Raw genomic sequence first — 27,173 nt, 5'->3', positions numbered from 1 at the left:
CTTGGTGGCGCCGGGCACCTACCGGTGAAATAGGTACAAGCGACTCCCCGGCCTGGCACTCGGCCGTTGTGTGGCACTACAACACTTGGGAAGTTAACCCGGCTTGCACGGGAAATTGCCCCTATGGAAAGGGGCGGCTACAAAAACGCAGGAACTTTTTTTCTTGCAGAGACTTGGCTGCGCCCTGACAATATGTCGCCTCCTCTCTTTTCCCTCCAAATGATCATGTTACAAAGTGACTATGATATTTCGCACTAGAAAGAAAAGGGTGATTGTGGGATTTTTGTCCTTCATGATTCGATAAAGTGTCAGCACGCATCGACCATGTAGAATACTCTGAGGTAATATGAATGTAGGAGTTATGTTCAAAGGGCGAAGGCCACATGCTATATACGTATTATATATCACTCGATATTCACCCGTATAACCGTAAAAAAACCCTAACTTCCATTGAAACTACTGTAGCATCTCACAGTAATCAGAAATTTCTGATCACTGGGGACTTGAAGTTCCCAGGAATTTCATAAGACACTTAGATAATTATTCACTCGTACCATTCCATACTTCAGAAATGTGAAACTATACATGATGTTTTTTCCCTCACCTTATTACAGGAGTGAAGTGTCGTTACGAATTGGTATTAGATTGTTTTAGACTTGTGCTTGACTAACGTAGAAGCCGCCGATGTTTCACACAGCTTCACTAAACTGGTACACCCTGATAAGTTTCATCCTCCACTACTGATTTCTGTGTGCAACGTATCTCTCCTTTATCACAGTTCTATTCGCACACCACTAAGCAGTGGTTACGACTTTACTCGTGGGGAGTACGTTGGATTATTTCATTTTCTGAGTGACACTGACTGGTCACCAGATCTAACCTCAGTGACGCTGACGAGCAGGCTGATTCACTGGAGTTCGGCACGATGGCTTCAGCAGAGTTAAACCTAAAGTAACAGAAAAGAAAGGCAATTTTTCATACTGGTTTTCAGCCGAACTAAAACAGGGCGCTTGGAGGTATAGATCGAGCTTACAGACAGGCTAACAATACAGTGCAGGAAAAGTGGAAGAGTGAGTTTCGTCAACTCCGGTGTCACTGTGAATATCTGACTAAACGTGATAGGTCTAATCACATTACTTCAGTTGAAGCTAACGGAACACGAGATGCTGAAGCTTTCTGGGGCCACGCTCATTCACAAATTTTCAGGCACCAATTATCTCTTCGATGAGATGCGGCAGAGAGCATACCTTACGTTTGTAATGCCTTTGTAGAACAACTTCGTTCTGCATACGGCAAGCAAAGTGAGACTGGTGCACCTAAGCTACTTGTGGAGGTCCATAAATGCTCAGAAATGGTAATCTGAGAAATTCTTGCCTCGAAAGCTCGAAAGCGAATGAAGTCGTCACTTTCGTGCGGCTTTCACGGTATTCCCTCAGCAGTACTTGGGGCTTATGATGACCTCCTTGTACATGTGTTGACGTGTATATTTCAAACTTCCCTCAAAACTGGCCGATTTCCTCGCTGGAGGACTGCACGAGTTGTACGTGTTTTTATGACAGGGTCAAAATTTGGCCAGACGAACTACTGGCGAATCTATATTCTATGCGCTCCTTCCAAGCTCTATGAGACATTATTGCATACGCTACTCACGTTCAGTATATAACACATTCATACCTGAGCAGCATGTCTTTTATCTGGGTGATCGACCACCTGCAATCTTGTCGATTGCATGCTGCACGCATCAGCAGCTGTGGAGGGGAGAGGCCAACTTGACGTCGTCTACTTAGGGGTGAGTGAGGCTTTTGATGTCTGCCATAAATTGTTATTTCACAAAATCTCTCACGTCGGTATACAGCCGTCTCTAACTTGCTTCGTATGCAATTATTGATGCGAAAGGTCATGTTTTGTAAGTGTAAATGGGCAGTCCTCACTTTCCTACGGGCCACCAGTGGTGTCCCTCAGGGCCATGTTCTCGGCCCTCTCCTCTTTTCAAACTTTATAAATGATGTCTCCCGGGTTTTAGCGATTGAAATTTTCTCACATGATGACGACGTCGAAATATTGAAATTTGTTTCCAACACTGCATCTGGTTTCCTCTCCAGGGAGCAATCTCGTTGTTACTTCTGGTGGTGCAGTGGCAAGAAACTCCTTATTAAGATATCTGAAAGTAAGGTAATGGCATACACAAGAGAGACTGGCATCTTGTTCCCCTGTAATAATTATGGTGAAATGCTACCCCGTGTGCCATAGGGTAAAGACTTCAGTGTCAATTTTGACAGAAAGGTGAACTTCTCGTAGAATATCTGGGTAATTACTCGTAGGTCTTTACCATCCGTTGGTGTTCTGTGCCGAATATCGAAGGAGTTCAAAGAACCGAATTTTTATCAAGTTCTACACTATTTGTCCCCCGCAGCTTGAGTATGCTTGGGTTGTTTCGAATGGCACGTGTAAAAAACACTGTATGCTCACTAACAGGGTACAAAATAAGTTTATATCTCTCATTAACCATCGGTTCGCCGATAATAGTAACTCTGGATCATCTTCTGCTTTGACGCTAAAACGATAATTCTCCCGGTGGTTTAAGGCTTTCGTCATTTAAAGTAACTCATGACTCAGTTTCTTGTGTAGTGCTGCTAGAACATGTTTCACTCTATGTGCCGCAAAAATTGACATGGAAGCACAATGCTTTTCGTAATCCGAAATGTCTGCCTGGTTTGTGCCCTCTGTTTTGAAGGCAGAGTTTGTACAACCAGTACTCTGCAAACATAGATATATATAATAATTCCCCAACTCTCTTTCGCAAGCATGTTCGGTAGCTTGTCAGGCAATAACTTTGCGCTTTTAAATTCTTGTCTTCATGACGTACGACTGACCTTTAGGCTTTTATTTTGGCGTGAAGCTCTAGCAACACGAACCATTTTCTTTCATGCCTTATTGCTGTTAATAATTTTTTCCCGTATCCTTCCAAGTATACATTCCTTTTATTCTGTTTATCTCAAGTGGAACACATCTAAGATCACTCCGTTTTATGGCTTGCATGTTTCTATCGGCGTGTATCTCTTGCCCCAGTATATGTCCATGCGCAATACCCGTTCCCGCATTGCCCTACTGCTATTGGCACTACAATTTGTATATATATACTTATGCGTGTAATTGCCAAAGTGCTTAATTTTTGTTCAGGGTAGCTAATTGTATTTTAAAATGACGCTTTTTACTTCTGCTCCTAAGGTTCGGTCGCGACCGTTGGTGTCAAGAGAAAACTCCCGCGAACAAATAAAAAAAGTCACTGGCACCGCCAGAAATCGAACCTGAAACGAATAGAGAAACGGAGTGAGACAGGAGAACGGAAGGCTGGGCTAGTTCGCATGTGTTTATCTTGGTGGATAACAAAAGCGCTCAAAAAACAGGAACGAAGGAAGGCGTAGACAGCACGGCGCTTACTCGCAACTATTGGTTTATTGAAAAACATACACATATATACTATCCAGAGTACACGTGGTCGGATTCCCTTCCCCATTATACACACCATTAGAAGACTTAACAGCGGCCGAGGCACATGCGGCATAAAAAGTTAAAACACACGCCAAACATATAGTACCCCAAAAAATTCCCTCGCACTTCCCCGAGGGGGAAAGTGTGTAAGTGCGAATGCACGGTTGTTGATTGCGCGATTACGGTGGATATCGTGATCTTGGAGTGGAGAGGAGGCGCCCAACACCCGCAGTCACTGAGCGGAGAGAGGAGGAGGAGAGTAGCGCCCGCCGTTACGGCGAGGGCTACACGAGCGCCCTCACGCGTCGGAATGCGGAGCGCCCGCTACGCGAGCGAGAGCTCTCCCTCCCGAAGTGGAGAGGAGGCGCCCAACACCCGCAGTCACTGAGCGGAGAGAGGAGGAGGAGAGTAGCACGCGCCCATCTCCCCCCGTTGCTAGGGAAGACGAGGAGGAAGACGAGGAGCGCGCGCACCCGCAGCTGTTGCTATGCCGACGACGGCGGCGGACGATTCAGGCTCGCTTAAGAAGTGCATTCGCACTTAAAACCAGAAACAGCGTCACAACCATACATAAACCAAAGCATTTCAGGTTTTTGGGTACTATATGTTTGGCGTATGTTTTATCTCCTCCAGATTCCGTGCAGCCCAAGGCGAAAAAAATCCCCGCATTTCCCCGAGGGGAAGAATGTGAAAGTGCGAATGCACGAGTTGAATTTGCGCGGTTCGGTAATGTTCGCGAAAGAGAGATCACACACACACACACAACTACAAAGAAAGAAAGATGCATTTATTCACAGACACCTATTTGTGTTGTCGTTGTACTTGATTGCTAGAGCGGATCTCAGCTTTGAAATTTCGTGTCAGTACTCCTTTAAGCGGGTGCATTAGCCCTTCTCACGCCCGATTCCTGGCCAATCCCCCACTCCTGGGCAGGCAGCGCGCGCCCATCTCCCCCCGTTGCTAGGGAAGACGAGGAGCGCGCGCACCCGCAGCTGTTGCTATGCGGACTACGGCGGCGGACCATTCAGGCTCGCTTAAGAAGTGCATTCGCACTTAAAAACAAGTCATACGGTGCAGCTTCAGGCGCGCAATATAAGTACCGAATGTCGTGGGATGTTCGAGGAAGGTCTTTTTTAAGAGTTTGTTGGAGAACGTCCCCCCCCCCCCAAACACGGCGCCCCAGCAATCCAGGGGAATGTGCCCTATAATTTCGCTCTTCTTGCACAAGAAGTAATGGGCACCCCATGGCATATTAAGATTCTTGCTTTGCATTTACGTTTTATCGGGCAGAGTATCTGTGTGCAGCTTGTACAAAACGGCGTTTACCCCGCCTGGCCCTTGCATTTTTTTAAAGTCCTTTTAAAATATCCTGACCTGGGCGAGCACGAAATTGCATCCCATCCGAACCTTTAATTTTCTGGTTGTTATGTGAAAGAGTAATATCAGAACTGCTTTGTCATGCATGCTAAGAGACGAGGGACTTACGGCGCTCCCTCCTGCGGCCCTACACACCTCTTCTCGACGGTTTTTACCTAGCGAAACGTGTAGCTCACGCGGCCTTCTTTCCGTCGCCGCTATTGATGAACAGGCTTTAGCATTGAAGATAATACATTGGCAACGTTTTCTTGACTGCCGCAGACGCATAGCTAAGGCTTAAAATACTAGCATCCTCATTTCCAGACGGCACTTGCCTTAAAAGTGATTCAGTTGACAATGTGCGAGCCGCGGCCCTCTTGTCTGTATATTTGTACAAGCCACCCATTTAGAAGTCGTGTACTTACCTATTGCAAGCATACAAGTCTACGCACACATATCTAGATGTGTATAGTATTTGATTCATTGTTTCTTTTGTTTCGTTTGATTTTCTATTGAGCTTTCTTTTCCATGTTGTTTAGCTGTGAATGTTCCTTGTTCGTCACGTATATTCACTCGCGGCTGCTTAAACGCCTCGCACTTGGGATGGCAGTATGAAAATAAAAGAATAAATACATAAATGTATATAAATTGATTCATTGATAGGTTGAGTGATTGAATAATTGCACGAAAGAAAGAAAGGAAGAAAGAAAGAAACGAAGAAAAAAAAGAATGAATGTATGAATGAATTACTCAATTAATAATGGGAGTAGTAGTTACGGTTCGGCTTGCTGACTGACCGAAACGGCAGATATGATTAGCCTTCCCATAATGCTTTTTGTAAAATTTTGCCCAGTCCAACTCTGTGCGGGTGTAGCACTGTGATAGGCTTCAAAGAGGCCACAATCCGTTTCCCAGCTGGTGCAGGCCGGGCACTTTCTTTCAATCACACGCCGTCCAGTGGTCAGCTTTCAACCGTGTAGCACAGAAAGTTTCTCGGCTAAATGGTAAGCTATAGGCTTACGTTTCTGCATTGGTCACCTAGAGGACACCGTTGTGGCTTCTACGTCAAGGCCCGAGTTGCTGGGAAAATCCTCTCTTAGTTCAATATTACCCATAGCCTTCGTAAAAACGGGTGGTTTAATCTTTTTCAGGCCGGTTTAGCTGCAGACACGAACCTACCACAATGTTTAACTAAAGTTGTGAATAGCACCGGGAGCATTCGGCCGGCACTGACGTGCAAAAGCAATGTGGCTTCCAACAGCATAGTGTATTTCTTCGTTGACCGGAAGCTTTGACGCATTTCATATTCCGTCAGGAGAATGGTAACACACAGGGTCATATGCTGACAGGTAGAAAACTAAGAATCAAACCATTCACAATGTTTCGGCTTGCACCGCGCAGCAGTTTAGGGCTCTACGTATTCTGGAAACAAAAGTTCGAGGACAGCTATGCGCTTTGTAAGTGTTGTAAAGGCTAAAAAATGAATCTCTGCCTTCTACTTGGCGTTGTTAAAGAGTTTATTCAATGTTGCCGTCTGAAATTCCAGGCTTGACGTTCTGCATATTGAAAAAATCACTTGAATGTGCCCCTTAGGCGTCGCAGCGCTACAATTTCCTCCTGCCACGTAACAGGACAATTGATAACAATGGTGAACTTCGTTGCCTGAGGGTTTGGTCGTTTGGTCTCCCTCCACCGCTGCTGTAACTAAGATGTACAAGTGTCGATGGCACCCTCTCGCTGCTGCCATGTTCAGGTTCGCGTAGAGTTCCTCTATATATCTCCCGGGAGCTATATAGAGTAACTCTAGTTTCGCGCCATGACATTTCCTCATTCTTCGACCCTCCTTCTTTTTTAAAATCTCGTTGTGCCCTCTCACTGTAAATCCACTTTGCTCGCGGCCATTTCCAGTCACTTGAGTCGGCGCATGAATACCGGTACTAGACGGGAACAACTTTGCTGTAATAGTGCAAAACCTAACCTCTTGCTTTGCTGGACACAATGCAACTTTGTATTACAATCGGCTGCGGGGTGTGGCACCACCTGGGGCACAATATTTGACTACTTGATGGTCGCGGTTTAGTTTGTAGAAGCATTTCTAACATTGTTTTTTTGAAACTAACAGGAAGAATTTACGAGTAATTCAGGGCATGTTCACTGATCTCAATGTTTTCAGCAATATACAACCTCAATTTCAAGTTTTGTGTTATGTAATCAGATTGTAATTTGGTAAGGTCAAATTTCTATAGTGGATATACAAGCCCGGCGACGCAATTGGAAGTATTCACGTTTCCAGGTGTTTTTCAGTGAATGAATTATGGTGTTCATTCGTTTATTTGAAGCCATGTTTATTTGCAGCACTGATAGCCACACCAAACGCCCCGAAATGGCTCGAACTTCATCATTTATTTCACAAAATTGTGGACAATATCTTATTTGTACTCTGATGAGAGGATCAGAGGATCTCCGTGTCTTTCCACAAGCTCATGATATCGCTTCCGGCCGTCTTCAGCGCAATGTAATTTTTCATTCGAGATACTTGCCCTTGAGTGAAATGGTTCTTCCAGTCCCCAACAATGCCCTTGCGGACATGCTGCCCTCTAGCTTGGCCTAGGGGAGCGCCATCCTGAGACAAAAGCTTTGATTTCATGGCCCCAGACGGACTAGACGATGGGGCAACAAACTCTTCAATCCACTTATTCCATTCGGCGTTCACGCTTTTTGATTTGTCTATGCTGCTTAACTCTACCACCTTCTCTAGAAGCTGTGCATCCTCCCTGAAAGGAACACCATAAGTTTGCTCTCCAAGTAAGTTTGCAGTTTTACGAATGATTGCTCGGATGTCTCTTTTGAGGTCCTCGTACGTCAAGAAAAGCACATTAAGGTCATTGCGGTGCTCATACCACCGAAGAAGATGCGAGAAATAATCACCGTATTCCACTTTTCCTTCGATGAACATGTCAAAAAATTGGTCGAACGTTCCGTTTTGGAATGAGTAGAATGGTAACTTCTTTGTGTGGTGGTAAAACGAAACGCAGCAATCGTAAGGGTTTCTGGTGATGTAAATGTACTTTGCATTCTCGGAGTAGGGAATCATGTCGAAGGGGAGATGCGTCTTTATGGCTCCTGGACGTATCATTTCTTTGACAGCTTCAGCTCCCATCAGCTCCAGAAAGGGCATCTTGGCTCGCCGCTCACTCATGTTGGGAATTCCCTCCTGCCCGCGGGTGAACATTCCGTGAAGGATATTCTGCATCCACGTGGTTCCACACTTTGGGTAGGACACAATAAATACGTCGTCATGGACGGGACGGTAGGAAAGTGCGGACTGCACCTTTCCTTTCTCGAAAGCTTTGCACAGTCGCAAACCGTTGATGTCCTGATAGGCTTCGTCGAAGTTTGAGTCCTGCACATAGAAAAGGAAAATTTCCTGTGAGTGCCTAACTGGTTATAGTACACTCTGGAGTTATTAAACGATTAAACGTTAGCTAGTGGTGCACAGCCAACAAACAAGATTGCATAATATTTACGACTATGGGTTTAACTTTCCGCTAATATCTTTAATGATTATTGCGGCGTTGGGTTTCTCCCTATAGTACTCCAATATAGGTGAATGGTGTAATCGAGAATGTCTTATCGAACTTCGTGTATTGCTTTATATGCTGTCCTCTACAAGTACACCTGGATATCTATTACATAGTTCTGAATTCTTCTACCAATGTTCAGCCAGAAGCGAGTGACGCCCTCAACGTACCACTATTTTCAATTGAATTTCTGTTGACACTGCAATTCTTCAGAGCGTTGTCCTTTGGCTAATCACGGAATCATAGATCAGGTCACAACCGTCAGCTCGGAACTATTCAGCAATACTAAACAGCAACGGGGAGCAATATTTATTTTTAACCCAAAAAACTCCCGCTTGAGAAGATAAACAGCAACTTGACTCCCCATGAATTCATTATAATATGCGCACAGATTACTACTGGGATGGAAATATACTGGTTTTTTAGCATTAAGCGAACGGGTGATAATTTACGCGTTTAAAAGCATAGTCGTTGCAGGTGGTACGAAACAAAATAAAAGCCCAAGGATGGGTTATACTACGTCCGCAGGGTAAAATGAGCCCGTAGACGAGTGTCTCGTCTTAATACCCGAGGCATGCAGAGGTTGTGAGCCCTGAATAAATGTTTGGTGTCTACAGGTTCGACGCCAGGTGCATCATTTTCACCTACAGCAAAATATACCTGGCATTGCGAGTACTGCTTATCCATGCCGCTTTGTTTTCCTATTGTCGCTATGGAAACCGCTTACCAAAGAGCACGGCGACTTAGCTCTACAGTTACGAGTGATGGCCGTGAACTCTGTCTCGGAGCTTTGATTAACGCTACCATTATTGTAGCCTAAGCAGCCAGGACATGTGCGCATGGCGTTGCCACACTACTCCTGACCCGACAGCCAATTGCGCGTTAATCTACCGTAGAAGGGTGTTGTATAGTGCCCCAAACACAACTGTTTGTGTTTAAAATATCCCGCGCCCGGCGTGCCAGTGACGAAAGCCTGATAATCACTCTATGCCGCTCTGGCTTGGTGAGCCGTAACCAGGAACATTTTTCTTTGTCATGACCGGCAGTAGCGACCGCGTCTCTGTTAAAAGTTTCGCGAGCGTTGTATAGTAGATGAACCTTTTTGTTGTTTTGCCTACTAAAGTTATGAAAAACTGGGTAAGCTGTCCAGTCGAGGTCGCGTAAACTCTACGATGGCTTAGGAAGCAACTTCGGCAGCTAAACGTTATGAATGGTGGGCCGGATACACGACGATGAACCAATCGTATCGGAAAGCAGAAATGTGCTTCTTAATGATTCTACATGTCAATTGTGTTTTTTACTACTCTAATTAAGGGCTGGGGAGTTTCTGTATAGCACCTTCAGTGACAGTAGAACGAGGGTGTTGTCGTTGAAACTGGAAGGAGATTTCCGTGCGCTGCCCGGTGTAGCCGGCTTCAAACGCACCGGGGTAATTGTTCAGCGAAGTTCGGTATCAGGCTAAGCTGCATCGAGCGACTATCAGCTCATGACGTTCCCCAAAATTTTCAACAGGGTTGAGGAAAGTGTTATGAGACTTGGGTGGTGTTTTGAGCTGACAGTAACTTGTCCCATTTCCAGATGGCCCGTTTTGGCCCAGGCTCCCCTATCGTCTGCTGGGTGGAGTATACGGGCTAGCGCTTTGTGTAACGAAGCAGAACTACTGGAAGGTGGATAAGACCTCTAAGGTCAGTGACCTCATGTTGTTTACCCAAGTGGGTGGAGTGGTGTCTTAGGTTAAACTCAGGTAAGGAGTCAGGTAGGGAGTCAGGTCTCTGATCAAACTTCGAACTCAGCAGTGGCCCATTCAAGGCGTGAGGAACGCCAAAATATAAATGTAAAACCAATGCTGATAAAATTCCGTACACCAGTCGTCTTGCGCTTGGGATTCAGCCTTCAAATATGCACCTGACTCATATAGATAATGAACTAGATGCGGGATGGTGGACTCAACGGTGTAGATTAGTCTTGCGATGCAAAAGCTTGTGCAGTGCCGCCGAAACACAACCACTGCCACCGCGTCAAAGCTTTTGCGAGTGCTGTGGTAAAGAAATGTAGTTGAAGAAACTTTGTTTTGGCACGGCGAACATAACTGTTGTCGGAGATTCTCCTAATTGTTCGGCTAAAACCGACGCCGGAAATGCTAGCTGATGACTTGTTGTCATGGAGCTTGCAGAAAACTGGTACTAAAGAAGCTACACCTTAAATTTTGTGGCACCTAATTTGGGAAGCTTCGGGTGACAACACTGTTAACACCTGTTGTTCGCCGTTCAATCCATATTATAGGAGCAGAGACGCCACATCTGAGAATGCGATGTTCTTTTTGTATTGAGTTGCCCCTGTGACCAAGAAAGCTAGTGGTGGTGGCCCACCTGGTGATGGCACGGATGGTGGAGGCTACGTAACATGTTGAGCGAGCGATAACAATGGCTTAGCCCCAACGGTAGTAATCAACATTAAGTGGTTCAACAGCTCGCGGGGGCCCTTTCATTAAACTGTGAAACAGCGCTTAAAATTAGGGCAGCCAGAGAACAAGACACAGACACGAGTGCTGACTATCAACTGAGCGATATTTTATTGCTTGCGGAAATATAAAAAAACATACAATGTCGTCACACCCCTTCGTGAAAAAGAAAAAAACACACAAACAAATGTAAAAATTTCAGGCGCATCAACTATGCTCATGATAACTCAAATTACGTGTTCAAGTACACAAGGTATTTCTTATACAAAGCAACGGAAGGGGGGCACACGCTATCTTCGCCACGCTTGGCTACCTCCAACGCCTCGTAAATTTCGCGTGCGCGTGTGTCACGAAACCTCTTGAGCACCTTAGTGTCTTTCAAACGCGGGAAGCACTTACAGGCCTTGCAGTGCGTTGCCAAGTTGCTTCCTGTGCCGGTTTTTTTTTTCGGGAATCGTTTCTAAGAAAGACACATGGCAACGTCACGTGGGTCGGTTCCTGCAGGTGTCCCTTTCTAAGCTGACCATCAATGACCCGTTTCTCGTGCGTAGCTCGGAAGTTGTTTCCACGTTCTGGAGGCGCAGCCTTCAGATTACTTGAGTGCGTTTTCGATAGACATCAAGGACCTACACTAGAGCATGCCTCGTGATCGGCTGCTCGAGGCTGTCACTGACGCCGTAGACAATTTCGGCAATGTGAAGTTCCACACTGAGTGCGGCATCAGCGTGTACAAGTTCCTGGACACCTTGGTGTTCTACCTCGACTCCACGTTCGTGGCCTACAATGATCAAGTGTACCTGCAAAAGACCGGCGTCTTCATTGGCTCCTCTTTGGCACTGGTCATCAGTGATGACCTCCTCGCCGCGTTTGACAGGACACTTCAGGCATCTCTACGTGACTTGGGTGTGGTGTAAGTCTTCTTTTTTTTTTCTTGTCCTTTTGAGACGATTTTCTTGTCCTTTTGAGGCTACGCCGGATACTACGTCCGAACGCGTGGATGAACTTTTAGTGTGTTTGTGTCCGCGTTCAATTCCCTGAAGCTCACGAAGGAGGTTTCCGAAGAAGGCTCTACGCGTTTTCTTGGCCTACTGCGGTCGTTCCAAGTTCGTCACATGTGCTGGAGGTAAGCCCCTAGAAGCAAAAAAAGGATTATGCCGTATTCCTCGGCCCGTTCCAAGCTTACGAAGCGTGGAATCACCCACACTGCATTGTTGAACGCTGTGCTTCGGTCGTGTGCTCACGGAATGGAGTTCAGCCGCGACACGCAAGTGGAGCGGTTGCGGTCGGCAGGCTACCCAGAGGCTTTGGTCCTTGGAATTGCTGAAACACTCCTGAAGAAAGTCTGCTCGACTCCTGAGATTCAAGAAGAGAAGCTAAAAAGCCCCTAAGCGTCGTACCATACATCCACAATGTACCCCACCGGATCAAAAGGTCGCTGAGAAAGCAGGTGTGCGGACCGTGTTCTTGGCCCCGAACAAACTTGGAAGTTTGTGTGCAAAGGTGAACTCGCCTTGGCGCTCAAAGGTGAGATGCATAAGGCACGCGAAGCGCTTCGTGGCTAGCCCCGACAGCGTCATGTACCGGGCGTTTCCTGAACAAGCGCCTATGGGAGCATGCGTACTCCCTTAAAACCGGCACAGGAAGCAACTTGGCAACGCACTGCAATGCCTGTAAGTGCTCCCCGCGTTTGAGACACAAGCGTGCTCAAGAGTTTTCGTGACACACGCGCACGCGAAATCTACGAGGCGTGGGAGATAGCCCAGCGTGGCCAAGATTGCGTGAGCACCCCTTCGGTAGCCTTGTATCAGAAAGAACTTGTGCACTCGAACATTTAATTTCAGTTATCATGGCATAGCAGATGCGCCCGTAGTTTGTACATTTGTTTGTTTCTTTTTCTTTTTCACGCGCGGGTGTGACGTCATTGTATTTTTTTTATATTTCCGCAAGCAATAAAATACTGCTCAGTTGATACTGCACAGCGCTCACGTCTGTGCCTTTTTCTCTCGCTGTCCTCGCTTAAAGCGCTGTTTCACAGTTTAATTACAAACCCACTTGCCCAAACCCAAACGGTAGTTAGACCTTACATTAGTACTCTTGCATATCAGCCTCTGAAGCCGGTGCAGCGGGCGTTGTCGATATGTATCGCAATTCAATGCGTATCCTTCCGAACTTGCAACGTTCATTACCGAGTGAGTAAGGTGGGTAGAAAACTAGCTCATTAAGAGGCACCTGGACTTCAAATTGCGTACAAGTTTTATAAAAACTTTAAAGCTTAAAGAAGAGTTCTTTCCTTGTACCTTTCCCCCACCCAAGATTTTAAAGGCACTCCAGGAGGTGGCGTGGCCTTCTAACGCCAAAGTATTTTATGATTTAAATAATAAATAACCCCCGTTCTCTTCTAAAATCACTGCTTTTTTTGGAGACTATTCAAGAAAGCATCGATTTAGATGGTCTTCAAACAAAAAATTATCACGTTCTAACGTTCTTTACCCGTGACTCCGTCAACGCTGGCATGAGAAGGTAGGGAAGTGGCTTTGTGTTTGTCTGGGCTAGACAATATGTGGGTCCAACGGCGAGCACTGGCGTAATCACATAGGCAAGGCCGGTCAGGACATACTCGCCGAGGTGAGCCCAAGGTCATTGCCATTAGCGGAGTTGAAAGTTGGGCTGATTGGTACATAATTTATAGAAAAGCAGCTAAGAACAGACGGGGCAGGAAAAGAAGTGCACAAACACGTGCAATTTCTTTTTTTCGCAATTTTTCGTTCAGTTGTCGCCCTGCCCCGTTTGTTGCACTCTCGCTTTCTTTGGAATTCGTCAACCGCTGGCGATTCACGCTAGGGGGCAAAAGAACTGCTATTGCCTCGAAATATGCGCGCTGACCAATGTCAATAATTTCTGAGCAGATTGTAAATAGTAAAGATACCATGCCAATCCCAAACGAGTAATAGTTTCCTGTAGATGTGAAATGTGCGCCTGACCACTGGCAAGCAGTTACGATTTGGACAAAATGCTTGGGACAAGAAATATTGACTGTGCCTGTTTTTCACCCGTCTTGATAATTATTCATGTGCCAACTTCAGAGGTTAATCAATATTTCATTCCGAAAGGAAAGGCAAGAAGCCATGTCGGAAATGTTGGAGAGCAAAGAAATCAAGTCGTAGTATCCCAGGAATAAATGGATTTGCAGAGTCCCAGTTCTTTCGTCTCCGGAGGCGATATTGGTTGCCTTTTCGTTCGGCCTGTTTTGACCGTGCATGCTTCATTCACTGGTGTAGGCAATCACTGTGTGGCGCTTGCGACAGTGCGTTTAGTGGAAGAGTGAAATCAGGGTGGTGGTGTATTCTTTAATGAAGAGAGATCGAATTGAGTAGGGCGATCTCAGTGTAAGGAAATAAAATTGCGGTTTCGCAAGATTTGCGGGAATATAAAAATCATTTGGCGTACCTTAGCTTTAGCAGTTTCTGAACACCAGGCGCATTTTAGGATTCATGCGGGTGCAGCAGAATTTTGAAAGGGCTCTAGCGAGATAACGAAATTGCCTAATCTTGGTCAAAATTCCAAGACACCTAAACACTTCTATAAGTTGGGAATAAGAAACCATGAATGCCCTATTGAACTCAAGAGGCGCTTTGATTACACCTCGACCTGTAGAAGTGCTTTGAAACCAGGGCTGCTAGGTCCTCGGACGGAAATGTCGCCGAGGACGGAAATGTCGCCGAGAAAGTAGCCAAAAACATCGCCACCCTAACGTGAAAGTTTGCAAAGTAGCCAGAACAGTTGCCATTTTCATGAAGGCGATAAGAGTTAGCACCGTTTGATTACCTTCGCGGGAAAATGCAGAAATTAGGGGAAGTAGAAAACCGGATAACAAATAGTATTTGTTGTTTCGGGTGGGAGAAAGCCACAGAGGTTGAATACTGTCTGCAAAAAAGCTAAAATATGCAGGTTAGGTCTTAAACGGGCGTTCGCGGCACAGCATGTTTCATCATGTTCGCTAACATTGTACGTCCCCGTGCCTAATATCCATTGTCATGCACACTTCCCACCACCCTGCATAAAATATCAAGCTAGCGTACCACTCAAGCATTGCCCTTTAGGCTTGAACGCTCTGACGCCATTTATACGACATCAGGTGCGGATATAAAAAGAGCAAGGGAAATTTCTATTTCTTCCGCTATGTAGCGCTGTACGATGGTGTGTTTCGGTGACTAAGTCGCCTAGACTTTGCAAGATCGCTGTCATCTGCCTGGACGTTTGTTCTGTTCGGTTTGTTCAGGTTTCTCGACGGATGAAGTGCACTGAGCGGACATATAAGGAACTTTCTGTACAAAGTGGGGCGTCGGAAGCGCCCGGAAATATACAAAATCACCAAAGCTCAAACGAGCCAGAAAGTAGCCAAGTCGCCACACTGAAATTTCCATCCCCACGAGTCTCGAAACCTCGCCACTTTCGCGAGAAATCGCCAGACTTGGTAAACCTGTTTGGAACCTTGCCGATTTAAGCGCTTTGCTCGGTGATCTGCATGAAAGCTTTTGAATGGCTTTGCCTGCTTCCTGCGCATTGCGCTCCTTCTCGCTCCATCCGCTCTGTAATGGGCCAGCCGACGATGGAGAACGTAGCTTATTATTTTGCTCTCTCATGATGGGCGTTGCACTGCCGTGGTCGAGCGCCTCTTACAAGTGCTGAGTTCATGCTTGCGCTGTTGAATGCATCGTGGTATGGCACGGCCCCGAAGAAGCCGGCTGCCTATTGCTTTGGTCGATTAGGGGAAACTCGGGGCCGGGTGTTGTGTTCAAGGTCACGTTGAGGAAGCCCAACGCCCCGTGGTCTGTTTTTTCTGTTACGGACGCCCGACGCCGGCGGTTTTTCTCGAAGACCTGTAGTAGGCTTTCCCCTGAAAACTTTCTAGGTTTGTTGTGAGGGGTGGTTTGCACGTGTTTCGTGTGACGTTCGTACCTGTGTGCGGCTGGAGCGGTACAGCAATGTCCTAGGTCGTATCGAAACGGTCAGGGAGGTATGGACCCGAGTGGCCTGCTGGGAGAACGGTTCGTGCGCAGCTTTAATAGCTGCATGATTGACGATATGCCGCCGTATCATGACCCGGGGTCCAGTTGATGCTGACCTATGTGCTGAAGATTTGTATGAAAGATTTAAATGACACCTTCGCAACTTTTTAAAATCTAATGATGAAGAAACCCCTCAACAAGATAAAAAGTTGTGTGTGACTTGTTATTGTGGAACTGTCGTTTATTAGAGCTTTTTGCAATGTTATTTGAGGAAAACTATTATTACAATCGAACAATAGTGCGTAATCCATCCAAATACACTAAAATTAGCCTCCCGAACTAAGTCCCAAATTTGAGCAAGATAATCATTTTCTTCGTTAGTGCTACAGTCTTGATATGTGCACCAAAGTATTAATATATATGCACGATAGCGCGGATTTGTAACTCACACGATATCTTCTCCCCATTGTTCCTGCATTCATAGTGCCCAGTCCGGATTGGGGTGTACCCCTATAGTGTGCTACAAAAGCTATGCCCCTTTTTTACTTATACCTGTATATCTATCTTACTTATATCTTATACCTGTATTGTCCGCGTCCCCCTTTCTTTTTTCGTTAAGGACTACGATTTGCCGCGTATTGTGTTTCGCACATTTCGCCCCTGACATCAGGACGTATGGGGCCGTTAGTGATGTTTTCCTTTTTATTTTTGACGTGTGAAATTGAATTTGTACCTCGAAAGAAAGGGAAACGGTTCGGCCCTGATCAAGGTCTTCATTCCAAAAATGTTTTAAGTCATACTGAAGAAGCAACTTGATATAAAAATGATTTTCAAGTAAACATAGGGGCGTCCAAATACAAAAAATGCGAGAACACGATCACCAATAAATATGCAAGGCAAGTGTCAACCACAGGATGATTCATTACTTGTGTCCCCCACAAACCCGTAGTAAAGAAAGGTTGAAGACCCGTGATATACTGCTTTAAATGGGAGGCGTTATGTTTATGCCGCTTTCTTTCTAAGCAGAGTGCACCTCATTTTCTTGGAGTAAGTAGGTGAAGGTGCTTTCTACAAATAAAGTAAACAAATAAACAAATAAAGTAAATTTGTTTGGAGGACTTCCCGTTTGGCCTTTTTTTATCCTTGTGAAATTTGGAATTATTAGAATTTTGCTTAGGTTGCTTGTTTTTGTTTATTTGTCCAGACTCATCACGCCAGTCAAAGTGCATACCAGGACACAGAGGGTTTTTTAAATGTCGTAAACGCGAATATTCCAAGGGAACAAAAGCTCACCATTGCCGAGTTTGTTGTCTGGTCTTCCATAGGATCCTCCGAAGATTCAATATTTTGAAGACGGTGATGTTGTGTTCTGGACCGGAAACAAGCTTCTGTAAGTGGTTTTTAGTCTCCTAATTCCTGTTAAAAAAATTTAGGCCATCCCTCAGTCCCCGTATATATTTTAAACACAACAAAAAACTGCACTCCTAAGGCAACCTTATGAAGCCAAACAAAACTTTCCTAAAGGCATGAGTGTTCGAATAACTTTGTGTTTTTTACATCGCCATTGGACTGAATTTATAATACGTGTATTATTTTGGCTACATAGTTACCAAAAATGACACTTCGAATGTTGGTGTGCTGAACCAAAACGGGCTAAAGAAAATAAATAAACCTTCTGCAATAAGGCTAGTTATGAGGAACATGAAATTACTTGGGTTTGTCCCGGGTGACAATTTTGATTACGCCTTTTGCAGACCGCAAAGAACAAGCTGTAGGGAATCTGTCGATGGTAACACAAATGATCATCCGCGTTTAAAAATCAGAAACTATCTCTGCTTGCCGAGCGTTACCTCTTTCACAAGGGAGGATTATAAATGATTGTTTTTACAAATATTCACGGGGAAACTTTTCGCAGAGAATATTGTTTCTTCCGCTACAGAAATGCAAAAAATTTCGTCTCGTGGTCACTCGATAAAGCGGCGAATGTTAACGCACCAGAGTGTTGCTGGTAAGAATGGTCACAAGTTTATTTCTGATCCACTGGGAATTTGCAGGCCTTCTCACATCTGTGGGAGCTAGAGAGGGCAAGACGGCACATGAAAGTGCTGTAGCAATAATGAGGGAAATGGAGGCTTTGCAGTGGAAAAACAGGTTCTGAAAAGGATTAGCGGGAAGAGAATCGCAGCGTTGAGAATATAATTAGGAAAGAGGAAATCAAGAAGAGAGAGTGAGCGTGAGGAAATTTTGCCGTGTCGAGGAGAACAAAAGAGAGTAGCTTGATGACTTGGTTTGCTTAAAGAACATAGAAACGGTTCCGCACAATGCATTTTAAATTTATGGCATACATTAATATGCACTGAGGAAAATATTTGGTTTCCGGAAGCATTGTGGTTTAAAAGGAATGAAGAGAAAGTAAACTACAATGCTGAACAGGTAAGGGAACGAAGATTAAAATCCTGGTGGAGGGACGGCGCAGAGGGGATTATAATGTTAGATGGCTTCAACCTGTAACGGGGAAAAAAATTTCAGGAAGATGATAGAAGCAGTCCCAAAATTTAAATAGTAAGATAAGAAAGTAGCTTCGTCCGTGCGATCACACGTGTCACAATCTCAGTATAAAGGAGATACCTTTATCAATTATCAAATGGTTGAGAAGGCGAGAAGAGGAATGGAAATTGTAAAATAGACCTGAAGAAGTAGATATAGATAAATAATAATATTGTAGGAAGAGTGGTAGATTGGAAGGAAGGTAATGGTTTGTGGTGAGAGAAATGGTAGCAGGCAGGCGACTTTATTGAAACTGGGCAATCGGAGGAGGACTAGAACTAGGCGATCAGGAACATCACGATCGAGCCAAGATAGTATAATAGATTGATTGAAGAACGCGGGGTGAGTAAGTAGAACCGCCAGGTCAAGGAAAAAAGAGAGACAAGGGGCAGAAAAAAATCGAGAGAGAGAGAGAGAAAACTTTTTTTATTTGGCAGATAGAGCTTAGTGGAATGGTCGGCTTAGTGGATGGCGAAAGCATGGCGGAAAATCGAACAACCATTCTTAAGAGAAAGATGCTTAAAACGCCATGCTTTTGACATGCAAACCGAGTCAAAACGAAGTCCAATATTCACGCTCCCAACACCAAGAATCCAAACCGCCAAAGCTGTAAGCCTGAGTCCTCTTCAACTCAGCCAAATTTCTAACTCAAGAAAAATGCTGTGACTCCGGATGCGACGATTGAACTTTTATAACCATAATGGACTCTCTTACAATAAGAATATGTCTTCCACTTATATAGTGCATTGTATTTTGTTCGCACAGACCTTGAATTGGGTACGTGTGGGTTGTGATTGATGCCTTTTTGTGGAAAACCCGTTTTGTAAGGGTGACTCTCCTGCGGTGCGTTTTGTCGAATGGCAAAATCTGATAGACGTCGGATTCCAAGCGCGGAGGATACTGGTTCGGTTATGACGACGGGAAGCGTTTGTCTTGACGCGCAGGTTTTTCTTTGGAACATCGTTACGACCTTGATGTGCCCTTGTGGAAACTCAGTTGGCAGTGTGGCTTTCCTGCAGCCCGTTTAAGCGTAACTGCATCACCATCTGTTATATATAGAAAGTACCGCTTTGAAAAAATGTGTACGCGTTGGCGGTGTGGAGGAGAGAAATTAGAGGGAAAGGGAGCAGTGACGGCACGCCGTGGCCTTAAATTGCGAACATATTCGAACGAGATTACCAAGAAGTCCGCCTCGGAACATATGCTGTCATACCGAGGACGCTTAGGTTAGGCGGAGCCGGCGCGTGCTCACTTATGGCTGCCATGCAAATACCGTAAATACGTAGTTAGTCTATTTCATGGTTTATGTCCTTCCGTCCGCCGCCACATAATGTTTTCTTGGAGGTTACGGTGTTCATCACCATTCTGGCCTCCCATGGTAGCCCCACGTCGGCTCCAGAACATTGCGCGTCGGCTCTTTGATCGCTCCGGCCCGCCTCAGACCCGGTGAGCCATTGACATACCATTCCCCAGCCCGTGTTCCCAACCTATGAGCTGCTGAGACCAGGCAAATTGAACAGCCGTGATGGGACCGGACGAGACGTTGCTCTTCAGCGCAGATATCCGTCGCGTCGTCAACGGCTTTGAATGTTTGCTTGTAGCGCAGACGGAACGCTGTGCAGGGGCCAGTCTTCAGCAAGACCATGATAACCGCCCGCGGCGGCAGGGAGTTCTCACTTTTTCAGCTGCTCCCATCTTGCATTTCCCCTCATCTGTACATTTACTGAGGCCTCGAACGACGCGGTCTCCTTGGACGATGGGGATATCTTACGACAAGACGAAGAATTGTGCAAAGAACATGACGCTGTGGTCCAAGCCTCCGACGACCACGAAATTGAGGGTTGCCGCAACCAGCGTGGGCTCAATGATGGCCGACATGTAAATACTGTAAATACATCGTTCGTCTAACTCATGCCTCACGCCCTTCCTCCTCTCGACAGGTAACAATATGACAGGGACGTGAAAGCAGAAGAGGCTTTGTTGAAGAAAACGTTTGGCCACCCCGCAATTCAGATGGGAAGGCTGAGAAGAGAGCGGAGGTGGTGGTCAGCTTTACCTTTGACTTGGATTCTATATGAGCTGACCCGTTCTTATTAAGAAATGGTAAAAAGAAGCAAGGCTTTCTCCATGCAAACTGAGTTAAATGAAAGTCCACAATCCATCCTCCTCAAGTTTAAAACCGAAAATTGCGAACTCCGAAGCCGAAGGTTGTCTGAACCAAGCCAAAGTCCAAAGCCAACGCCCACTCTCCGAACCTGAATTAAATGCTGTGCGCCCGACTTCCATTATAGTGCCATGCGATAGAAGCGTGTTTTATAACGCGGTGGACCCAGCTAGGTTCAATTCGGAACACGGGACGCGTTCTTCTCTTTCCAAATGCTTGCCCAATCGCCACCGCTGCTTACTCCGTACCCCTAGGGCCTCTTAAGTGGCAGGAAGTTTAGGTTCCCAGATTTACGCAAAAAGGCTGTGTGCTCGATTCTCGGGGCCTTCGCAACCACATTTTTCTCTTGAAGAGCGCACTCCCAACACGTGCTCCTGGGCTTCCCTCCTCCATGGCAGTTTTCCTCACACGTTCTGGCTGAGAATTTTCTTTCTCTCCGCTTGGCCGAAGGGAATTTTGTGTTAACGATCCCCACGGACAGAAAACAACTTTAACAGCTTCCCCATTAGGTGAGACAATTCGTGTCAGGATTGATTAGGCGAGAAGCGCGGGATAGACACCGAAAGAAGCAGGAAAAAGAACGTGTGGACAAGGTGCGGCAGGGCGGATGGGGAGAGAAGAATTTGAAAGCGAAGGGTGATATGAAGGCAGGGTAGAGGAAGTATGCGAGATAGGAAATTTAGAAGTGTGAAATATGGGCAACAACAGAAGGGGAGAAACTTATATTATTATAAAGTAACGACACTACATCGAAAAAAGGACCGGTGGCTGGTGGGTAGGCAACTAAACTACCCTACACGAAATATTTCAAGACGCAAGTGGACAGGGAGATAGGGATTGGCAATGCCTAAAGCACGGCTGGATCCAATGCATATAAGAATCAAGACAATGCGGACCGTGTTTAACTCGTACTTAAATAAGGCCGGGAGTAGACCACGTAACGGGCCGTACGTCCAGCGTGTTAACATCATTGCAGTCATGACAGTTGGCGAAAGTGTTGACAGGGATACAACGTAAGGGGTCGCGGGTGTTGTTAAGGAGCGTGATATGCACATTGTGTGATAGGTTGCCTGAATGATTACTGCGAACTACATTCTTGTCTTCAATGGGGCGACTGGTGCCCTTCTGCGGCCAAGTCAGATACGATGACGAAATTAGATTGCGCCGATTAAAGAATCATTCTGTTGTTTCAGATATCCCTGATATCCAGGGGACAAAATTCGCGGAAGCCGCACCTCTCAATTCTACGGAGCGGCAACGCTCGCGGATCCGGCCAATCTGGTTGTTAATAACGTGAGATCTATAGGGTGGGCTGCCTTAAAGGGGCCCTGCAGACCAAATTAAACTTTGTGTTATTCGGAAAATTTCCTCTTTTATGGTGTCCCCAGTGTTTGACCGACAACAAATGGTCCCGTATTCACTGAGAAATTATTAAATTGAGGTTAAAATGTTGATTCTACCACCAAATCGTGTTTTCGGACGTCAGCAATGAGGTCATAAGTGCACGTATTACAACGAACTTCCGCTGCGTCATTCGGCTCTGCAGCCTTGCTTGCCGTCAGTCCACTGACTCATCCACTGACCGCGGTCCACCGTTGCTTTGTTTCGGAGCGTATTTTCACCTTGCTTGTTTTTCTAACTGTAGAAAGAAAGCGCTTTGTGAAACATGGGGTATCCTTGACAAACAGGGTCATGTAAAACAACGTCGCTTACGGCAATCGGGCAGCATCGTGAAAGAAAACTCCAAATCGGAGAACTGCTGTGCCGCTAAAACTAACATAGTCCGCCTAGTACGAACATCAGTGCGCATCGGTACTTCTATCTTACGTGTATTTTCGTAACTTGCATGGTTTACCGCACCATTCTTATTTCTGTAAAATAAATATGCATTACGTTTAGGCGCAAATAGCTAGTTTAGCAACCCCATAGGCCATGCATAATTTGCGTTTGCTTTTGGCGGCCTCCGCCAATCGCAATTCTGGGCACCTATGACAACATAATTATTTTGCGGGAAATGAGCTAATAGGTCGCATGTGCATTCCCATTTTTTTCTAATTATATAGCGTATGTGTGCGAAGCGTGCGTTAAAGGTGGTTTCAATATGATTCCAACGAGGCAATCTTTCGAATCAACGAAACTTGCGATTTTTCTGGAGGGCCCTTTTAACGCTGCCGGTGGTTGGAAGGAGCAGCGTTGCAGTGAAGCTGCTACGCAAGTTCTTTACCGGATGGCCACTATGAGGAGGCACCCAAAAAATACCGATATAGTATTTTTGCTTATGTGCAGGCTAATTGGAAAACGACAAGGAAGGAAGCAGAATGACGCAGAAAAGAGAAAACATGGAGAAGAGACGATGGGGGAGATGGAGGGTTTAGAGGAAGCAGATATAAGAGTGAGAGGGTTGCGAGGACGGAGGCAGAGAGAAACATAATGATCAACACCACCTATATAAATTACGAGGAACAAAGCGAAAGAGGGAGAGGTTTATTTGTGCCCATATTGGTAGAGACATAGGGAGCGAGGGAGGAAGTCGTTTGTCCCTCCTCGTTGGATAGCTACCATGAGCCCGTCGGCTCTAGCGGCATCTTCCGCCGTTGTACAGGTGGCTTCTGCTGCTAGGCGGGAGGGAGCTGACCAAGGAAGCTATGAAGAGTGCAGCGCGAGAGCGAAGGCTACCTGAGGTGTAGTGGCTGAGGCAGCTGCGTTGCGTAGCCGGAGTGGCATCAATTCCACTACATTTCCGCGTCATGTAACTGAACGCGAAGAGAAGCGGGTAGGTTTTTTATCTACCAGCTGAACTGAAAAAATGAGAATTTCTTTCAAATGGTAGGGCTTCAGAAACATCTGTATTTAATTCCTCAGAAACAAATGAATATTCCTGGTGCACTGCAGTATTTTTTAAATGTACTGTACTGCTAAAATATGATATTTGGTCATTTCATGTTTTGGTTGTCTCTTTGAAGCCGCTTTTTTGTACCCATCCGGCACTGGGCTACTGACACAGTGTTAATAATATATCGATGTATTCTCATGCGTGTTTTGAAATGCATGCCAGAAAAGTTGTAAGGGACGCTTACGCACGATTTGATTTTACAAGCATGCTTGAGAGCCGCCAACATGATTATCGATCGAAACACGCAGGGGTAGACTGCGCTGCTTATTGGGTCATAGAGCGGCCAAAACGATTTCTATCGGCGCACGGTCAGTGGCCATTTGTCCACAAATGCAGAAGACCACACTGTTGCCTTTTATCCGAACCGCAATAGTGACATTCGTAGAGCAATTTAGCCCGCCTGTTACATCGCTTGGCGGTGAGGCAGCGAGAACTACGACTGCATTGCCATACATAGTGCAGCGTGGCGTTCATGCGTAAAGGTTTTTGTCATCCGCCATTTCCTGCAGGGATGGAATCAAGCTACTGCATGACTTCAACTATGATTGTGAGTCGCACTAGAGAACAAAAGGAGGAATCAAAAAGGTAAAGGTCTTTGATTCGCACTCAAAAAATGCCACACCTTCCCCGTAACCTTCATAATAATTCCTCAATTATTAGAACAAGCGTCACTGATTAAATAGGTATCTGTGTCAAACAGTTTTCTAACAATACCGACGCGTAAAATACGCTTAATACCTCCGTGCTGTAGCGGACTGACGGAAAATTTACGGTGATAAATAATAAACAGCAAAGTTATTACGCCCACTTTTGGGACGTCATAATAAATATACCCGCACTTATTTAACAAACTAAGCGGGCGCTTTTCAAGGTTATTTAGGCTGTACAGACGTACCGTTATTTCCTTTCACAGAAACTGTTTCCTAGCACTTCAATTTCATGGTGAAATTTACGGAATAGAATAAATTGTTGTTATTACATAATTCCTCGTTACAATGTCAACCCATGGCGTTTGACCTAAGCGAAATGCTCTTAACCCCGTAATGATCCCTTTTTTTCGTTTCCAATAGAAAATTACTAAAAGAGCGTAGAGCACTTACCGTGAATGACTGGTCACCTGCGGCGTTTTCGAATGCTATGCTAGCATACGCACTGCTGTCAGGGTATCTCCGGTTCGCCGCGCAAGTGCAATTCGGAATTCCATTTTGCTTTTCCCTGCGCTCTGCAACAGCTGTGCCCGATCCCTGAGCGAAACCGGTCACCGGATATTCAGGTCGGCGGTCTGCAGTGCAACGTGACGGATAGGCTTCGTTCGTTCTTCTGCAAAGAACTATTTTCTTATCAACAAAGTGCAGACAACCTGAAAACCGGAATGGCACCTTGACACTCTAACGCTCTCACTCAGTGTTTTTAAACACTAAAATTAGTCACAAACCATAAAAAGACACTGTTTTGTCACAATATTTGCAGCATACGAACTTTGAAAAGTTGTAGGCAAGGAGAAGTAAGGGTAAATGAGTAGGAATCAGAATAGTTCGTGTAATCAGGCGGTGCTTCAAGCAAGGTCCTCGATCGAAAACAGTTACCCATATAAACAAAAGTATACTCAATCAAAATTGGCAATTTAGTTGAAAATAGTGAGCAACGGAACCGATCTATCACGCATCCTTTCGTACTAGTACCAGGCGTTTATTATGAGCACTCTTCTGATGTTTTTCGTCGTAGGATGTTCCATAGAAAGCGGCAAACTTAGGACAAAGGGCATTACCTCAATCCTCTACAGGCTTTGCACTTATTTTTGTACGTACTTTGCTTATGGCCCCGTTGCCGGACCCGAGTATTAAGATTAAAGAAAAATGTGATTTCATTCAACATTGAGGTGTCCGAGCTGGTTTAAATAAACCACAAGAAATGAACAAAATAAATCGAGCCATCAATTGTTTTGTGCCTGTGAGGTCGAGAACATGGGAATGAGCTGGTTTGATTCCGACGTTGTAGATAAGCCCCCTCCATGCTAAGGTGCTTCAACAGTGCACTTGGGGTGCAAAGTATAAATGCAATTCACGGCACCACATGGTATTTTTCGTCTCACCCAGAATATCCCATGCATTACAGGGAATATTTAGGCCACTATATGTGACGGGGGTGGGGCGGGGCGGGGAAGAGAGGGCACAATGATCCCTCATCCTAATTCCTGCAACTGTCTGCAGTGCAAACAAGAAGCAGAGAAATTATGAGCTACTGGTGAATATACTGCGAAGGTTCTCTGCCCAACAAAACTGCGGCCGGCACAAATTTGCGGAAATTCCTTGCCGTGATCCGGCAAGGAATTCCCGCGTTTACGTGTTTGCTACACACGTCAAGAAGATATAGCTCTGCTTAAGAGATTGAATTGAAAAAACATAATATTGCCTCATGCGTTGTAGTCCCTTAGTGAATTTAGCACTCCACGTAAGTAGCGACAAATGGTGGCTTTCCCGTTACTGCCAAGCCCTGTCCTGCAGTTCGCTTCATACGTTTGGTGGTAGGCTGTCTCAATGCAAAGTGTATCAACCTCCCTTATAGAACGCGAAAGTGTGATTGGGATGATTGGGCAGCAAGCACGCGCGGCTGGCGAGCACGAAATGCGCAGCCGTTTTGGTCCCGGGAAAACTCTCCACAAAGCAGCCTACCTTCAGAGTGTTCAGCCACCAAGGTTATCATACCTTGCATAGGGTGCTTTACAAAACATTATTATAAATTCAATTCAGGGAAGGTAGACGACCAGCTAAGTTAAGGTCCGGGCTGCGCGCGACCTACCAATTAAGATGACGGAAGAGAAGTGGAATTCACAATAAACAACCAAACTTGGCTTCAAGCCGTAAGCAGCGCCCCAAGCACCCGGACGAAAGTATATATGCAAGCAGTTGGAATTACAACAAATACAGGGCTGTGCAAACAAGGACGTGGGAGGCACGGGTCGCACACAGCAAATTTCGAGGCACCTTTCTTATCCACCTTAGAGTACACTGTCATTGACAATGGCCCCTGCTGATGATTACGTTGCCTAAGCGCGCTTTGAATGGATATCACCAATACGTTTTTTTTGTAGAATAAAGCAATTTTACGCCAAATTCGGAGCATGCAGGACGAAAATGCATGGAAAGCTAGCCATAAATCGCTTCGCCGTACAAGGAACAAAATTTGAGGCATTAATGCTTGCTTTTGTGCAAATGTCATCAAAAAAGGCTAGTCTTCTGCCATCCGTTGCTAAGGAAATGCCTCTCTTCGCTTTTCCGCCCGCCTCTAGCGCTATTGCCCTCCCCTTTCGCTGCTTCCTCAAAAAACACGGACGAAGTCTGGTAAAAACTGTGGAGTACAACAGAGTCAGACAACAATGCGAGAATTAGGAGGACCGAACAAAGCAAAGCAGAGCGGTTTGGGGAGAAGGAAATGTCAAGGAGAATGGGTAAGCAGAGGAGTGGGATAGCCACAAGCAAAGGAAATAAAAAACAGGGCGATTGCAAGCGACAGAACGTAGAGAAGTGGTGGAGTTGAGGGGGAATTGCAGGAGGGACAGAATTTAACAGAAGTTGATTCAGGAGAAAACGGTAAGGAATTAAATGGCATGACGGGGATTTCAGGCAAAGAAAATGAGGTAAAGGCGCGCTGAAAAACTATCGTTTTCGAC

General features: G+C 45.6%; 1 protein-coding gene across 1 annotated transcript; it reads right to left on the bottom strand.

Annotated features, from left to right (window-relative positions):
* Nucleotides 1-7,286: 7,286 nt before the first annotated feature.
* On the bottom strand, nt 7,287-17,309 carry LOC144142163 (sulfotransferase ssu-1-like). Its single transcript, XM_077673548.1, has 2 exons — nt 17,193-17,309; nt 7,287-8,251 (listed from the first exon to the last, which is right to left on the bottom strand). Exons 1-2 carry the CDS (start codon nt 17,220-17,222, stop codon nt 7,301-7,303), a joined length of 981 nt encoding a protein of 326 aa, XP_077529674.1. The 5' UTR covers nt 17,223-17,309; the 3' UTR covers nt 7,287-7,300.
* Between the last annotated feature and the right edge of the window lie 9,864 nt (nt 17,310-27,173).

Source organism: Haemaphysalis longicornis, unplaced genomic scaffold (genome assembly GCF_048455015.1).
Source record: "Haemaphysalis longicornis isolate Haplotype H1 unplaced genomic scaffold, Haemaphysalis longicornis Haplotype H1 scaffold_6, whole genome shotgun sequence".
Classification (NCBI taxonomy): Eukaryota; Metazoa; Arthropoda; class Arachnida; order Ixodida; family Ixodidae; genus Haemaphysalis; species Haemaphysalis longicornis.
This window is presented reverse-complemented; position numbering and strand designations above follow the sequence as displayed.

What these genes read in the sequence shown, in the direction of transcription:
- LOC144142163 (XM_077673548.1), bottom strand. Translation starts at nt 17,222, where the DNA reads ATGGAAGACCAGACAACAAACTCGGCAATG. An exon ending in AGACAACAAACTCGGCAATG is followed by an intron (nt 8,252 to 17,192) that starts GTGAGCTTTTGT and finishes TTCTATGTGCAG; the next exon opens with GACTCAAACTTCGACGAAGC.